The sequence below is a fragment of the Catharus ustulatus genome, chromosome 20, assembly GCF_009819885.2.
Source record: "Catharus ustulatus isolate bCatUst1 chromosome 20, bCatUst1.pri.v2, whole genome shotgun sequence".
In the NCBI taxonomy this organism is placed as follows: domain Eukaryota; kingdom Metazoa; phylum Chordata; class Aves; order Passeriformes; family Turdidae; genus Catharus; species Catharus ustulatus.
Genome location: NC_046240.1, coordinates 1,051,520 through 1,069,047, shown reverse-complemented (window position 1 = coordinate 1,069,047; position 17,528 = coordinate 1,051,520). Strand labels below are relative to the sequence as shown.

Genomic DNA, 17,528 nt, shown 5'->3' with positions numbered 1-17,528 from the left:
GTGGCAGCAGGAGAGCTCAGAGTTCCTTTGTGCTCCAGCTGGGCTCTGCCAGTGGCATTCAAAGGCAAAGGCTCAGCTTGGACCAAGCCATTGATGCTGTATTTAGGTCAAAATAAAAGGAAAAAAAAAAAAAGCAAGCAAACAAAGCAGGAAGAAGGGAGAAGGCAGCTTCCAGTCATATCTCGTTTATTAAGGTCTATGCCAGCCTCGGGAGAGCTCTTCCAGTAAGTAAACAGAGCAGGCGGCCGCATCTATAATGAATAAATTTATTGTCTTACAAAAATCATTGTCTAGAAATATGGGTATACAAGAAAACAAGATATTTGCAGTCAGACGCCTGGTGGTCAACAGCCAGTTTGATTAAAAATATCCAAACACACACAACAAAACCTTTGCGACAGATGTTAAAGCTTTTAACCAAAAAGGGAAATCCATGGGTTTTGAGCATGTGGCAGAGGAAGTTTCCTAGTTAACACTGATTCATTGTCACTAATATCAATAATACCACTTGGACTAGAGAGGTACATGATATGAAGCACAGTCAAAATTAATACATTAAATCATTGTTATATAGGCAAATTATATATGTAACGTTGTCTTAGTACTGTAGTGTCTAAGGCACTTTCTGTAATGTCAGTTTTCAGCTATTTAAACAAAAAGAACGCTAACTACTCACTGTAATACTGCTCAAAAATAAAAAAAAAACAACAACAAAACAACAACAGAAAAAAAAAAAAAGGATTCACATCCACTGGCATGTTAACTGTAGGCAGGCAACATCCATCCATGCAGGGCGGGAGCCCCGAGCCCTGGCCCCACAGGACCCCGGGGTCCCAGAGCCTCCCATGGCCTGGCTCGGCCTCACATTAATAAATTAGTTTTGCCTGTGCTGTGTGTTTATTTCCCACTGGTGTTCACATTATCCCAGCCCGGGTGTCTGCAGGGCCCCGGGGGCTCTGAGCACTCCGGGCTGTGCAGGGGACGGGGACCCACCTCGGTGTGCCTGGACTGCATGGACACGAACGGATGGAGCAGGTGCTGAGAACACTTCAAATGGGATTGCAGGATAAAAATGGACACTACTCACTCATCCCTACACTTCCCTCTAACACTTCCCAAGGCCGTTTTTCACAGTTCACTCAGGGGTTGTGTGCGGATCACAACAATTGGGAGAAAAGAAACAAACAGGTGCGGTTTGGTCTTCACTGATCCGAGCGGCTGCGCCCAGCCCGGGCCTGAAGGATGCTGCTGGACACAAGGCATGCACAGCCAGGGCCAGGGGTCTGTCCTGGCCACCCACCCGCTGGGAATGACGCTTCTGGATTGATAAAAAAAAGTTTCATCCTTCACATGATGCTTTATAAAATGGCTTTACAATGAGTATCTGGAAAAGAGATGCACTGAACAGAGACGATCCCGGTTGTTTACTATATATAAAAAAGCAGTTGTACCTATATCTGAAGCAGGGTACAGTGTGGTGAGGCTGGAGAGCCTTAAGACATGGTTGACCTATGATAAGGAACCTTGTAGCACATGCCGAGGGTCGTAAGGCAGCTTTCCGGCCACAAGGCAGTTCCGAGGGCAGGGCAGGGCAGGCTGCGGGCTCCTGCCCGGGGCTGCAAGGTCTGTGCATGCAGGCGGGGCCGGGCGCTACTCGGCGGGGGCGGCCGGAGCCTCGTTCACGTCGCTGCCTTTGCTCTCGGCGTCGTCGTCCGACAGCTCCAGCGAGGCGCCCTCGATGTGCAGCTGCCGCCGCCCCGAGCGGCTCGAGGAGAAGGTGATGGGTCCTCCCCTCCTGCGAACCGCGGAGCAGCGCTGGGTGAGAGCCGCGGGCCAGCCCAGGAGCACGGCACGGCTTGGGCTGGGCTGGGATCTTAAAGCTCAGCCCATCCCAGCCCTGCCATGGCAGGGACACCTCCCACTGTCCCAGGCTGCTCCAGCCCCAATGTCCAACCTGGCCTTGGACAGCAGCCACAGCTGCTCTGAGCACCCTGTGCCAGGGCCTGCCCACCCTGCCAGGGAACAATTCCTGCCCAATATCCCATCCAGCCCTGCCCTCTGGCAGTGGGAAGCCATTCCCTGTGTCTATCCCCCCATCTCTTGTCCCAAGTCCCTTCAGGTACTGAAAGGTCACAGTGAGGTCCCCTGGCGGCTCTCCCTGCTCAAGGAGGGAATGGGGCAGCTGAGCCCCAGGCTGCCCAGGGGGAATATTTCCCACAGGGAGTCTCAAAGCCTCCTCCCTCCCCCAAGGAGGCAGAACCCCGAGCTCCAACACCTCTGGCACTCTGGAATTCCTGTTCAGTTTGTACCATCACCTTAGGTTTGCAAGTCTCAAGTAAGTTAAGAAGCTGTCTCTGCAGGAGCACCAAGCACAGACAAGAGCAGGTTCTGTACAAAATTCCAAGGCTGCTCAGGGAAGCTCAGCTCAGCTCCAGCCAGGCTGAGCCCCTCTGTGCCTCTCAATGTGGCTCATGGGCTGCAGGAGCCTCGTCCCAGATGAGTCCCCCCTGTCCCTGGCACACACCTGGATCCCACAGACCTGCTCCCAAGGAAACTGCTGCAACATTTCCAAAAGTGAGGGTCAGGAAAAACAGGATCGATACCAGCCACTGGAAAAACTCACCTCCTCTCACATTTACCTATGGCTGGGTTGAACTAGCTAGCCAGAGAACCTGCCAATGGAAACTCTGAGGAGTTTGAGCCCAAGAGCAGGCAGGAATATCCCTGTGGAATATCTGGCAGCTTCTTTGTTGTCATCACCAGGCTCTAGTTTGACCCACTCCCTAATCCCAGCAGTTCCCACCTGGATGTTCCCCAGGGATGATGTCCCAGGGAGGGTCTGTGGGCCATCCCAGTCCCAGGGATCCAGTGGCACTGACCTTAGCCTGTTTTTGAGGGTGCTGACCTCCCGGCTCAGCCCCTCGTTGGCCTCCGTGGCATCGTCCAGCTCGCGCTGCAGCTTGCGCCGGGACGCGTTGGCGCGCGTGGCCTCCTCCTCCGCCTCCTCCAGCTGCCGCTTCAGCTGCTTCATCCTGGCATTGGCCTTCTCCATCTGCAACCAGCCCAGCCCTTGGGGTCACCCCAGCAGCTGCACCCCCTGACTGGGGCCAGCACAGCCTCGTGCAGGCTCCAGCCCGGAGCCCCAAACACTGCGGAGCTCCCGGCCCTGGGAGAGCAGGGTGGGAACAGCCCATGCCAGCAGAGCTCACACACACAGGGACAATCCCTGTTGGTTTCATCACCACTGTAGATTCCCTTTCCATCACAGTTCCTCTTCATGAGCCCTCCCCATCCCAAGAAGGTTTTACTGAGCCCCCACCCACCTGCTCCTTGTACTGGTCCGCGTGGCGCCGCTCGTCCTCCACCTGCATGAAAACCTCCTTCAGCTTCTTCTCTGTGCGCCGCACCAGCTTGTTGGCAGCTGCTCGTTCCCTGCAACAACCAAAGCCACCGTTTGTCCCAGTGTTTGAGGGCTGGGAACACGAGATCTTCCCCCTTGAAGGTGGAACTGGGACAGAGCTCTCTGAACATGCCAGACACAGCAACGGAACTGATTCATGTGCCAGGGGCCGGCTGGGATGCAGGGGTGCAGCTCTCAGAGCACAAAGCCTTAGCCCTGGGGCAATGTGCCTTCACAAGGAGATTGGACAGAGCAGCTTTAAAGCTGCTGCTTAACCAGTAACACAATCCTGCTGCAGAGCACAGAAAGAACAGAGGTGGTGGTAGGACAAGACCCACCTGCAAATGCGGGGAGGAACCAGCTAAAAAAGTGAATTTTGAGAATAGGATTGCAAGGTCAGATGGATAATTCACTGCAGAAAGCTTTTTGGAGAGCACAGGATTCATCTCAAGTTGTCCCACATAAGCTGTTCCTCTAACCAAGCAACCATGAGTTTCAAGGGGATATTTCACCTTGTCCCAGGAAACTCCTGCAGAACCTCATGACTCTGCGAGATAACACCTTGCAAAGTTCATCCAGCTGGCAGGAAGCAAATCCATTCTGCAACTCCCAATCCCCATTACTCTACAGCTGTCGTGTTTAAGTTTATCCCCTGAACAGGAGTCTCCAGACAATAAACCCAAAGCCCTTCAGAGACTTCCAGCATGGAACTTTCAGCCATTCAACCCACACAGGCAACCAGGTCTGTCCCCCTTACTTGGCTTCCTGCTCAAGCTGTTCTTCAAGCTGTGCAATCTTGGCTTCTAGAGTAGAAATTGTTGCCTTGAATTTGGACTTGACAGAGCCCTCCAGTTCCTGCAGCTTGGCCTTGAGCTCCTTGTTCTGCCTCTCCAGCTGCTGCCGTGCATTCTCGCTCTTCTGGGCCGCACTGCGCTCACCAGCCAGCTCCGAGTTGAGTGTGTCCACCTGGCAGGAGGGGACAGGGGTCACTCAGTGCCACCAGAGCCTCCGTGGATGTCACAGACAGCACCAGCTGCCCCCGGGCTCACCTGCAGCGTGGTCTTTCGGAAGCGCTCGTTGAGCAGCTCCATGTTGCTCTGCTCCTCCTCCAGCTCCTCCTCCAGCTGGGCAATCCGAGCCTCCAGCCGGCGCTTCTCGTCCAGCAGTGCTGACCTGCACAGGGGAGGGGTCAGGGGTCTCCAGAGCCAACAGAGCTCTTGGGGAGGTCACTTAGGACCAGGGAGTCTCCTGAGCTGGAAGGGACTCACCAGTATCATCCAGCCTAACCCCTGGCCCTGCACAGACACCCCAACAATCGCACCCTGAGCATCCCTGGCAGCGCTGTCCAAGCTCTCCTGGAGCTCTGGCAGTCTTGGGGCCAAGCCCATTCCCTGGGGAGCCTGAGCAGTACCCAGCACCCAGCACCATCTGGGGGAAGAACCTTTCCCTGATCTCCATCCTGCCCCTCCCTGGCCCAGCCAGGGGCTGCACTCACTTCCCAGAGGCGCTGTTGGCGATCTCGTCTGCCAGCTCGTCGCGCTCCTGCTCCGCGTGCCGCCGCGCACGCTCCGACGCTGCAAACTCCTGCCAGGGTGGGAAACAGTCAGTGCAGCCCCAGCAATGCCACAGCTTCTGCAGCAGCTCAGCCTCCTAACAGCCTCTGGGAGATGTGTGAACTGGGATATCCCTGGGGGTTTTAATGGATAAGCCAGCAGGACACATGAGCTGGGTATTCCCTCCCTGCCCTGGGACTGCAGTGGAGTTACTCCTCCCTGAAATGTTCCCCACACAAGGCAAGGGAAAAAAATCCATGAAGATAAGTAACACACAAACCCTCAGCAGCAGGAGAAGCCACTGTGCCACATCCTCTGACAGACAGCCAGTGTAAAGTAGTGCTAAATTAAGCAAATGTTTTAGGTCCTCACAGAGTTCCCAGAATGAAGACAAGAAGATAATAAAAATTAAAAAGCTTCAGCACAACAGCACACACAGCACTGAACCTCTGATTATAAATCTGCATTAAGTGACAGAAACACTCAAGCACTTCCTAAGGGCAATGAAATGCTCTTCAAGTCTGAAGGTCTGAAGGCCACTCAAGTCCACCTGGAGAAGCTCCAGGCAGTGCCAGGTTATCTGTGAAGGCTCCAAGAGAGTGTGGTGAGTCTGGGCAGCTGCTGCAAGCCCTGCCCTGCAGCTAAAGCAGACAGGAGAGGCACAGGGACCCTGCAGTATCTGACCTTGTGACAGCACAGGAACACTGGAAGATTAAGATGCAGCAAGACTTGGAGCTCTCACATAAATTGCCAATGGTGAGGGCAAACATGGCCATTAGAGGAAGGGCTGAGAGGGCAGAGGGATAAACACACACACACACAAGAATGGTCCACTGGGGCATCAGAGAGGGAACTGTAAATATGTGAACCCTAACAACCATTTCAGTGCTGACACTGAGCACTGCACCTCTCAGAGACCCCTGAACCACCCAGCACATGCAGGGAAGCCTCAAACGTGTTTATACAGCAGTAAAGCTTCTCTGCAATCCAGGAAGTCCAGACTCCTGCAAAGCTGTAAGGACTCACTGATGACCTGGAGCAGGGGAACCAGAGTTCTCCTGGCTCCTGTTTCTCTGTTCAACTCACTACATTGCTTTTCGCTTTATTTTCCTCTCTCATCTTTGCCTTAACTCTAAACAAGAAAAACAAATCTCTTGGATTTCCATCTCACCTCTTGGAGCTGGAGTATTTCTGCTTCAAGACTTTTGAGCTTCTTCTCACTCTCTTTGGACTGGGCAAAGATCTCATCCCTGGATGCTCGGGCCTCTTCCAGCTCCCTCTGGTAGTCCTTCATCTGAGCCTGCAGGTGGAGAGCAGGGTGAGGAGCAGCCAGGCTGCACCAGGACAATCCCAAGAGCCATTCCAGCTCTGAAGATTTCAGCCCCTAAGAGACAAGGCTGTTCTCCCAAAGTGGCTTCATTCCACTTAAAGGCATTTCCAGTTCCTCTGTATTTTAACATTTCATTTTCTCATCTTTCCACCCCTCAATGCCTGGTCAGAAATATCACATTCCAAGCCTTCAAGCATTCCATAAATTATAGAGTGGAATCTTAGAATGACCTGAGCTGGAAGGGACCTTAATTATCATCCAGTGCCACCACTGCCATGGGCAGGGACACCTTCCACTATCCCAGGTTGCTCCACGTCCTGTCCTATCTGGCCTTGGACACCTCCTGGGATGTGGAAAGTGGTTTTGTGACAGGGGAGTTTGGAACAAGATTAGTTTCAGGGTCCCTTCCAACCCAAAACACTCTGTGAGTCTATAAAAGGATGAGTTTTGCCCAGAAGATAAATCCAGGTTGGACACTCTCAGACCCATCAGTGGAGTCTGATTCTCCTCCTGCCTCCAGCTGCAGCTGCACTGAATGGAGGCAGCCCCTGGGCAGCTCCCAGGACAGAACCCAGCTCCCTGATCAGCTGTGCCTACCTGGAGCTTCCTGAGCTGTTTGATGGCTTCATCCCGAGCCTTGTTTGCAGCCTCTATCTGCCCCTCCAGGTCCTTCAGGTCCATCTCCAGTTTCTTCTTGGCTGCCACGGCCAGCGCCCGCTGCTTGCGCTCGTCCTCCAGCTCGGCCTCCAGCTCCCGCACCTGGGGCCAGGCATGGCAGGGTCAGCCCTGCAGGCACCCCAGGGCCTGCCCAGACCCCTCCCCAGGGGAAAAGGCTCTGGAATAGCAGCTAAGGGGAAGGTAAGGCCAAATCCCAAATGGGAGCAGAGACCTCTGCACTGAGCAAAAGGGAAACCCCAGGGAAGAACTCAGCATCTGAGCATTTCCATTTCAGCCTCCTGCCCACCACTCCCATCCACCACTGGGGATGGCTCCAGGGCAGATGCCACCAACTCTGATGGAAAATAAGAAGTAGAATCACCTCATTGTCTCAAGAAAACAATGAAACAATTCCCTTTGAACAGCCTGTTACTGGCATTTATACACTAACAACTTCTTTTCCCAAAACAAAACAAAACAAGGGTGTATGAACAGCCAGGCAAAATGGACTGAGCCAAACTTATGCAAAAATAAACTGAGCCAGAAATGCCACAGGTTTCCAACATGAAAGAATATTTTGTTTTGAAGCAAATCTCCCTCCTAGTGCAAGGTCAGGAGCTCTTGCCCAGTTCAGATAACAGCAACTTTGTACTGCAGTGACCTTCCAAACTCTGCAGGTCAGGTTTATTCCTAAGATATCTGTACACTGGTATTCTCAGATTTTGTTTTCTTGGGATAAATCTTTAAATATTGGCTGGTTTATTCCTCAACACTTAATGTTCATTAGAACCAAGCATGATCCTCTAAAGGCATTTCTTCAAGCTCTTCTGATCTCTTGTGTTCCCCAAATCCCCAAGTCTGACAAACCCAGAAACTCTGTCATGATTTGCATTTAGGAAACTTAATTTAACAGTCTATCTCAGCACCCATGGATTTGTTCCTGGACATCAAATAGGATGGGTTTGAACATGCAACTGAGATATCCCAGGCAGCTACATCCAAACCTCCTGGAGTGGCTTTGGAGGTCACCAGCACTACCAGACACTGCCTGGTGACAGTGGCCAGGCCTCAGCCAGAACTATTACATGGTTTGTTAAAGTGCTGTGGTTTGGATTTCCATAGAAGGAAATCTTCAAGCATAGAGGTTTATTTTTCTGGTAGCACAGAGGCCCAGAATTCTGGCAAAAGACCTTCCTCCCCTTCTGACTACAACACAAAGTAAAACAGACATACTTGTTTCACCAGCATCCTCTTCTTCTCCTCGTTCTGTTCATCTCTGGCTTGCAGATCTCTGTCAAACTGGGCTTTCATGGCCTGCATGTTCACCTCCAGACGCAGTTTGGCATCTTCTGTGGCTTGCAGTTCATCTTCCAGCTCCTCCAGCTGAGTCCTCATCTCCTCCACCTGCTGCTCCAGGGTTCTCTTGGACTTCTCCAGCTCGTGGACCTAAGGCACAAACCCTGATCAGAGTCTGTCCTTCAGGGGCGTCCCAGCAGCAGTTCTGACAGCAGGACAGGTCAGTGACTGCACTGGTGACACTGAGCTGGGCAGGCAGAGCAGCAGCTCTGGGCTGGAGCAGAGGCCCCACAGTGTCAGTGCAGCCCCACTCCCCTCAGCCAAGCCTGGCAGAAGGAGAAATCTGGTTCTTGGGTAATGATATGGGGCTGGGACACGGTGACACAGCAAACGCCACCAGGGAAGGGCAGGGGGCCTCTGCTGCTGCCTCAGCTGGGTGCAGGAGGGAGGACACTGAAGGATCACAGTTCTGCTCTGCCTTTGCTTCAACCATGTCCTGCAACTCAGCTTGACCAAAGGGAACAGAAATCCTCATTATCCCTCATTTACACAAAAAAATACCCCCAGAAACATGAAAATGAGGAAGTGGCTGCCCCCATCTATCACAGGTACAACACATACCCAGTTCTATCTGACTGCAGTCCCACCTCCATTGATCCAAAAGTATAAAACTGCTATCTGGGGTCTCCAAGAGGGTGAGAATACAGCTTTGGTAGAGGCCTGGTGTTAACAAGGACCACTCCCTTACGCTGGGCATTAATTCCTCCAGCATTTTGGGTGACTTCAGAAAGTTCTGTTCTTGTGCACAGACCCTTCTCCAGCCAGGGAGTTTTCCCTGTTATTCCCAGTCTGGAACAAACAGGCTGTGGAACCATACTCACATTTTTGCCCACATCATCTTTGGAGCTCATCAAGTCTTCCATATCTGCCCGCAGCTGCTTGTTCTGCCTTTCAAATTCCTCCTTGGCTTCCAGGGCCTCCTCCAGGGCCCTGGCCAGGGACAGGGCTTTGGTTTCCTTCTCCCTCGCCTCTGCCTCAGCTCGGTCTCGCTCCTCTGCATATCTGGCAGAAATGTTCTTTTCTTCTGCCAGCATCTGAACAGAAGGAACAATTAATCCACCTCTTAAGCTCTACAATCAGGTCCTTCCTGCCTCAGGTGTTTTATTCAGGAACTGGTGCATGCTGAGTTTAACTGGCCTCTAGGAGCTGTCTGGTCCCTCACTGGTGATCAAAGTGCCACTAAGAGAGCAGCTACAGCTCCTCTGGGATGAGGGGAGGAAAGCAAGCCACTCATCAAGACTCAAGTTTCATACAATTTCCATCTTTCACTCTACAGATCACTATTTTAATCTACCTTGAGGGATTACAATAAAACTGAAGTTTTTGTTCCAGCATAGTTCTCTCTATATGAAGAACTGATTACTTCATCTAACAAGCCTCAGAGATGGCATTTGGCTCACAGAACTGGGAGTGACAAGTTCCTCCTAACAAAGGCCAGCTGCTCACAGGTTCATCAACCACAGCACAGGAGTCAGACCCTTCTTTATACAAGGCTCACAACAACAACAAGATGTCATTTAAAAATCCTAAAAACCAGGCACATGACAGGAGACTGGAGTACCTGATCAAACTTCTTCTGCTTTTTCTCCAGGTTGGAGACAATCTGGCGCTGGTGATCCAGATCCACCATCAGGTCATCCAGCTCCTGCTGCAAGCGGTTCTTGGTCTTTTCCAGTTTGTCATAAGCCAGAGCCTTCTCCTCCAGGCGCTGGCTTAGGGACTCCATGTCCTTCAGCAACTTCTTCTTGGTCTCCTCCAGGCCTTCAATGGTTCCCAAGTCATCATCCACCTTCTTCTTGGCCTCAGCCAACTGAAATTCAGGAAAAGCAAGTGAAGTCCCTTAGTGCATGAGAGGGGGGAAAGTGCAGAAGCAGCAACAGATGTTACTGTGAGTAAGGGAACACAAGAACTGGGAATTCTCAGTGTCTAAGCAGTGCCCATCACAGGTCAGTGTACACATCATGACTGCACTGGAGAAAGGAAACTTTATTCCAAAATCTGCTCCAGCACCTGTGGAAATTCTGTGATGTGCTCCCCAAAGCTCTGGGACACCAGTTTGGGACAGCTCCTCACACAAGTGCTGCCACTCACAGCAGCTTACCTGGGCCTGCAAGGCCAGCATCTGCTTCTCCAGGTTCTTCCTGGCCTCCTCTTCCTCCTCCTGCTGCTCTTGCAGGTTGTTCTTCTCCTCTTCCAGCTGCCTTATCCTGCTGCTGAGGTTGAGCTTCTGGCGGGTTTCCTCCTGGAGCAGCTCCTGGAACACAGGCAAGGGCAGAGCTGAGCATGATCTCAAACCTCCACAACTCCACATGGCAAGTTCCAGGTTTATTTTTCCCTCAGATTTTGGGACAAGGACATGCTTTGTGAAGACATCTGTTATTTGGGTTTTCAAAAAAGCCACTGATTATTCATTTTGGGCACACATAAACCTTCATAAAGCATATTTCTGCGCAGGGAACCCATGCCAGATGATACTTCTCTATCTTTCAAGGGACTAGCACAGAAGTCACCTTCAAAATGTATTTTTTCTTTTTGCAGACAATAAAGCACCTATTTTAAACCACCTGGGAAGAACATAAGCAGCAAATCCTGCAATGGCAGCATGCTTCCATGTTTTCTGCACCGTTTAAATATAAAGGTCACTTTAAAGGTGGAAATTTCTGTCACAACAAAGTAATGAAAGGTGTAACCCCCATCCCACCCCCTCTCCCCCATCCTGCTCCCTACAAACCCCTCCAGTTGTGATTAACATCATTCAGAGTTAAGTGGTCACCATTAGAACTTTAATACAGGGAAGAAAAATATATTGAAGTGATGAATATCTGCAGAAAGCTGTATTTTCTTAATTAAGAACCAAAACCTGACAGTTTGAACTTCAGCTGTAAGAATTTGAAGCTGTCAGTAGAAGACAGGGTATTATTCCTCATATATCCTAAGGATATTGACATTAAATTCTGCCTGGAAAGGGTTCTTTAATTTTATTCTTATCTCCCTCATAGACTAAGACATAAAACACAACTAGCAACTATCAGGCAGTGAGGCTCAGATAATGAAAACTTGGTTCCCCATGTGACTGAGCCATCCCAATCCCTCCCATTTCACTGGACTGAACAGGAAATTCAGCTTCTACCCAGGGGACTTTCCAAAGCATGAATGAAAATGGATTTTCTGTTAGCAGTCAGCATTTCCCTGAGGAGCAGAGCTGCAGTGCCAAGCTCAGCTTTGCTGCACACACACACCTGTGTATCCTGAAGCTGAGATTCCAAACTGGCTGCATCCTTGGCAAACTTGATGCCTTTCTTCTCTGCCTCCTCCAGCAGACTGGAGACATTGTCCAGCTCATTCTGCAAAGCAAACAGCCCAAAGGTAACAGTCCAAATCCCACTGGGGGCTGGAACTGCACAGCACAAACCCTCAGCAAATTCCAGGTACAGCAAACCAGCAACAGAGCCCAAGAGAGAGAGAACGAGCCAAAAACATTGAAGTTTGGCTACAAAATGGAAGTTAAATGTCAGTCCTGAAGTGCAGTAACAAAACAAGAGCTGGGCTATTGAGCTCTGATACTCAGCACTTTGCTCTGATCCCTGCATTCACATTTTCATGTTATTTTTAATTCTAGGACCATATATTTCATGGAAGCATTAATTCAGGGATCATCAGGGTAGCAGCTGGGTCTAAAGCTTCATTGCAAGAGAAAAGGTTACTGCCAGGTGCCAGCTCATTATTTTGGGCTACACTAATTTTATATACAGTGAGAGAAAGCCTGAAAGCTTCCTCCAGAGAGCTGGGCCATTCTCTTTTGGAAGTGCTTTAGCTGGATTTACCTGAAGTCCTCATTGCTGTGCTTCAGAAGTCAGCCATGGCTGTATTTTGCCTGTTTGCTCCATTTCCCAGAAAAACACTCCATTTCCCAGAAACATGGGCCTATGCTTGCAACCCCTCCCTGCCAGGCTCCCAGCTTGGAGCACTCAAAGCAAACCTGTGGCCACCCTCAATTTTTGTTCATCCCTATGGAAAAGCTCAGCCCAATCTACTCAATTCCACAGCCAAGCCAAAAACCTGTGTTCCAGCCGGATGTGCAGAGCTCCCTGCAGGATATGCTCTCCAAGATGGAAGGCACATCCTTCAAAACCATTGGAACCCTCCCACAGCCCAGAACATTCAGGACTGATGTCACAGCTGTCCAGCTCTCCCTCCCTGAGGCACATCACCACTTCTGACATCATTGCTGAGGTCACCTCCCACATCAGCCATATTTCTGCACAAGGTTACAACTCTGAGTTCCTTGCCTGTTTTCCAGGATTTTAGGACTTGCAGAGCTTACCTGCAGCTTGTTGGCCTTCTCTGCCAGCTCCACCCTCAGCCTCTCCCCTTCTGACACCTTTGCAGTCAGCTCCTGCACCTGAGCATCGAGTTTCTTCCTCTTGTGCTCAGACTCTGCCTTGACCTGCTGCAGGACCTTCACCTCACAGGCCAGCTCCTTGTTGTCAGACTCCAAGCCTTGCTTGTTCTTTTCAAGGTTTGCTTTGAACTGGTAAAGACAAAAGGAAAGAAGTTAAACTCTTTGCTGCAGGTGAGTATTTTCTGCTCAAAATGATTCTGCAGATCAGGTTTCCATGTTCAGAGAGAAGCCAGGTGCTCAGCAAGATGTGAGCAGGGAGTGTTGAAAATGCTGCTGTGCAACATCATGTGTGTGTGTGTCAGGTAAAGCCTGAGGAGTTCAGGGTGTTCTCTCCCAGCACCACAGGTAACAGTGAGGAGCAGCAGAGGCAGGATCTGGGATGGCAGCACTGGAAATGATTGTTTTGGTAGCACTGCAAGGAGGAAGGAATGTGCCCATTTACAGATCAGCATGGCTCATCTCACAGAAATAAAAGGGAAGATATGAACCAAAGCTGCCCTGATTTGAGTAGGCAGAGCAGCCTGGAAGGGCAGAACAAAGCAATTCTCAGCACTGCACTGACATTTGTCAAAAGCCTTTAAAAAGCAATAATTGGCATAAGGGATGTTTAAGTGTCATTTCTGCTTTATCACCAGAGCTGACACCATCTTGTCACAGGAGTTTTGTTTCAGATTGCAGGGTATTTTTCCATCTTTTCATGTTCTTATTGAGAATATTTATTGAATAAGGAGCAGAAGATATGCAGGAGATTTTCAGGTGAATAAAGCTTGTGAAAATTATAGTTTAACTACTACATTTCTCACTTAATTTAGAATACTAAGAAAGTTCATGCAATATTCACAATGCATAAAAACATCACCACAGGATATGAACTGTCCACACACACATCTGTGAATGACCCCAGCTGTAATTTCAAAAACTTGACACTTCTTTTTTTTGAATAATTCTCTTTCTGAACAAGAACAGGAGCCACGTGATCCACATGTGCCTCTGCTGCTGGTGACCAGAGGACACAGCACAGATGTGCTGCTGAATAGCTGCAGTATTGTCAAACCAACATGATAAATCTCAACAATTTGGATAGATTTTTAGAGGACAGCTTGGCTCTGTGATGATGGAAAACCTCAGCTCAGGTATCCTGGAAGGAACCATGCTGCCTATGGTTCTTATAAAACCCCTGAAGCAGAAAGTTCATTTTCTTCTCACCCTTTTGGCCTGTTCAAGCTGCTCAGAGAGCTCCTCCAGGGCAGTAGCATGCCTCTGTCTGATCTCCTGGATCTGGGCTTCATGGTTTTTGGTTTCCTCCTCAATTGCTTTCTTCAGTTCAGCCACCTCCTGCTCTCGCTTTGTCCTGGAGGAAGCACGAAGGGTCATCAAAAAAAATTTCAGTTTTTTGTACATCAAAGAGGAATTTCATTGGTGCTTTCTCACACAGACCATGATCCTACCTCAGCTCCTGCTGGGCTGCAGTGGTATCCAAAGTATCTTCCAGTTCAGTTTTTAAAGCCTCCAGCTCCTCACTCAGATCCCTTTTCTGTTTTTCTGCCTTGTTCCGTGACGCCTTCTCAGACTCCAGATCCTCCTGGAGCTCTGCAATCTGAGCCTGCAGCTCCCTGATCACCTTCAGTGCATTGTTCTTCTGAACTGCTTCCTCATCCCCTCTGTCAAACAGAGGCACCACAGTGAATGGGATTTCACCTCCTCTTGTAACCATCCTTAACTCATCTACAAAAAATAGCTTAACTTTTCCACTAGGATAAAGTAAATATAAATTTTTATAAAATGGTTGGGCTGGAAGGGACCTTAAACACCATCAAATTCCAGTTCCTTCCATGAGCAGAGAAACCTTCCCCTATCCCAGGCTGCTCCAAGCCCTGTCCAACTTGGACTCTTCCAGGGATGGATGAAGGATACCACAGATAAAACCTAAAACCAAGGTACACTATCAGAATTATTAAACTTTAGTTTACAGCCAAGTATTCCAGTTCTGTAGATCTCAACATTGCCCCAGAAATGTTCCATCTGTATAATTTTCTCTTCCTGCAAAATAATACTTCAAAAATATGTGTTCAGCATAACATGGGACTACAGGAATATCACACAAACCCAGAAAAAGTCTGTCCTGCCCAGCACTTTAAGACCCACTGAGAAATACACACTTTTTCCTCCTGAGGCTGAATTTTGGGAGATTAAAAAACACTGTTATACCACATGAAACTTCTTTTTGCAGGTTTGTAGAGCAAGGATGCTGAGGGATCCCTGAATTCCTTTAAATTTGTCTGTGCACAGCACAGGGCTCCAGAGCTGCTCCAGCAGTGGCTGCTGTTGCAGCAATCCCAGCTCTGATTGCAGCCAGGCGAAATTCAGTTTGGGGAGCAGCTTTGTCCCACACTGACCTGGCCACAGCAGCCTGCAGCTCCTCCTCCTTCTTGGCCAGCTGGATCTTCAGCTCCTCAATCTGGGCTTGCAGCTCAGCTATTTGGTCCTGCAGGTCTGTGGTTTCCCCATCCAGTTTTCTTTTAGCTTTTTCTAACTCCTGACGGGTCTTCTCCTCCTTTTTCAGGCGTTCTAAAGGAAGCAAAGAATTAAATTCCTCTTGGAGTTGTTCCTCTTGTCACCCTCAGGGGGTTTGGGGTGGCAGGAAGGGTGGGAAGTTTAATTTATGCTGCCTCAATTCTTTCTCTGGTCTGCAGAAAAATGAAACAGCAAAGGAGAACTGCATGACTTAGCCAGAAAGTCAGGGGAAAGTCTCTGGCAACTGTGAATAGTTTGAGATGAGGCAACAGAAACATCTTGGTAGACAATAAGGAGTGGGATCTAACAGAGCAGCTTGAGCTGCTAGGCCAGATAATCACAGACATCAGCACTCAAAAAAGAAAATAAACTATGGACTGGAACTAATGTTGGCTTGCATGGCTTTGGAAGGGCTAGGCCAGACTCTAAAAGTCTACTGGAAGGTGGCATAGCTTAAAGTAAACTTGAATAAAGCGTTTTACAAGTATCTGTGCTGTTTAATCCCATCCCATCCATATTTAGGGAGCTCCCTCCCAGTATCTGACTTGTGTAGCTGGGATGCTCCAGCCCTAAGGAATTCTTTGGGACAGCAGCAGGGCCAGAGCAATCAAAGCCATTTGTTGGCACAAAGACATCCTGCTTGTGGCAGAACCAAGGCACATCTTGGCTGTGCTGCCCACAGCAGCTGATGAGCAGGGCTGGAACACATCTCAGCCCCAGGTTTTGCTGAGCAGAGCCTTAGCACAGTTCTAAAGGCACTGGCATAAATTCAGAATTCTAAGTGAGAGCAGGAGTTCAATACTTTGTGGCTCCTCAGTGCAGAGATTTCCCTCACACCCTTTCCAAACCTCCTTCTGGAGCAGGATGTTCCACATGGAAAGGGAGCCATGGTCAAGAATCACCTCAGAGCCACCCTGGGCTATCTGGGATTTTCCAGACAACCTAAAGTAACACTGCTTTTCTCCAAACAGTCTTACATTCCAAAAGATTTGTACTTTTCCGTTTTTACATGGACTTCCTGGAGAGTGACAGTTAGAGCAGTGTCACAAGACCCAATTTTGTAATTGAGAAAGTTCACAGCAAACTGAATTAATATTTCCCCCCCAAATATGAGTGCCTAGCAGTGCCAAGACTCTAGCAGAGACCTTAATGGCTTCTTGAATCATCTCCAAGAGTAAATATCATTTTACTCTGCTTTCCTAGCCAAGAAATTGCATGTCTTAAATATAAGCTTTAATTTCCACTTCTAAGGTCATCAGTCTTGGAATGGCTCTGTAACCAAACCCATCTGTCAAGTTCCTAGTCCTGATTTAAGCACAGAGCTACTCCAGCATTATTTTCCAGTGAGTAAAGCTTACTTAGACCCATCTTAAAGTCCCTGAATGCAACTGTTAAAGACAAGGTTCATCCATCACTGCTACCCCTGTTAGTTCAATACCTTCCTACACAGATAAGGTAAAACTCTGATATTCTTCCAGAAGCACATCAGCCTTAAAATATGTAGCAAGACAGGCCACAACACAGCAAGTGCAAGAACTATTCCCAAATTAGGGCACAGTGAACAACTTTCTCTATTATTTTGCAACTTGACTTGGCAGTTCATTGATGTTGCACAGTATCTATAGTAATTTCAAGACAACAATATAAATCAAGAAAGGTTGCATGTGGGGCAGGTTTAATTTGTGGCAACACTAGCAAAACAATCAGAAATAAATGGCTAAAGGAATGGAACTATTTTAGATGGAATCATGGAACGGTTTGGGTTGGAAGAGACCTTAAAGCTCAGCTCACTTCAACCCCCTGCCTTGGGCAGGACACCTTCCATCAGACCAGGCTGCTCAATAAATATAAAGCACTATAAAATAAAATATATCTATAAATATAATGAAGATAAATATTAAGAAAAGCAAAACAATTGAGATTTGCTTATTGAAAAACAATCGTGGAAACCGAAAGAGTCCTGCTGCCATTCCTGCAGGAATACACTGCTCTGGTGTAAGAGAAAATTGGGAGAAACTTCCCAGAAGCCAGAATGTTTTCTCTTGGTGCTAACAGACACAGGCAACAGCAGGAATTTCTGAGTGGGTCTATAAAGGAAATGGATTCTCAAAAATGAAAACCTGACAAGTTCAAGGAGAGAGACTGAGCAGCCAGATGCAGCAAGTCTTGCAAGAGACACAAATTTCCTTCAGGAGCTGGCTGGAACAGCAGCTCTGGAGTGTCCCCAGCTCAGGTTACACTGCACAGGCTGGGCAGACACTGCAGCCCTGGCCCAAGTGATCCATCACCCCCTGGCAGCAGGTCCAGCCTGTTCCC

At 49.0% G+C, this 17,528-nt stretch overlaps 1 protein-coding gene across 4 annotated transcripts in view; it reads right to left on the bottom strand.

Annotated features, from left to right (window-relative positions):
• Window positions 1–169: 169 nt before the first annotated feature.
• Window positions 170–17,528, bottom strand: part of MYH10 (myosin heavy chain 10) — an 86,449-nt gene continuing 69,090 nt past the window's right edge. For all 4 annotated transcript variants that reach the window (XM_033077072.1, XM_033077074.2, XM_033077073.1 and 1 more), the window contains 17 exons: window positions 15,095–15,266; window positions 14,147–14,359; window positions 13,905–14,049; window positions 12,621–12,827; window positions 11,536–11,640; window positions 10,398–10,550; window positions 9,858–10,106; window positions 9,118–9,330; window positions 8,174–8,386; window positions 6,881–7,042; window positions 6,125–6,253; window positions 4,896–4,984; window positions 4,450–4,573; window positions 4,158–4,366; window positions 3,324–3,432; window positions 2,880–3,052; window positions 170–1,795 (listed from right to left, as the gene is read on the bottom strand). In XM_033077072.1, coding sequence (XP_032932963.1) covers window positions 1,651–1,795; window positions 2,880–3,052; window positions 3,324–3,432; window positions 4,158–4,366; window positions 4,450–4,573; window positions 4,896–4,984; window positions 6,125–6,253; window positions 6,881–7,042; window positions 8,174–8,386; window positions 9,118–9,330; window positions 9,858–10,106; window positions 10,398–10,550; window positions 11,536–11,640; window positions 12,621–12,827; window positions 13,905–14,049; window positions 14,147–14,359; window positions 15,095–15,266 — 2,810 coding nt within the window. In that variant the 3' untranslated portion in view covers window positions 170–1,650. The remainder of the gene's footprint in view (window positions 1,796–2,879; window positions 3,053–3,323; window positions 3,433–4,157; window positions 4,367–4,449; window positions 4,574–4,895; window positions 4,985–6,124; window positions 6,254–6,880; window positions 7,043–8,173; window positions 8,387–9,117; window positions 9,331–9,857; window positions 10,107–10,397; window positions 10,551–11,535; window positions 11,641–12,620; window positions 12,828–13,904; window positions 14,050–14,146; window positions 14,360–15,094; window positions 15,267–17,528) is intronic.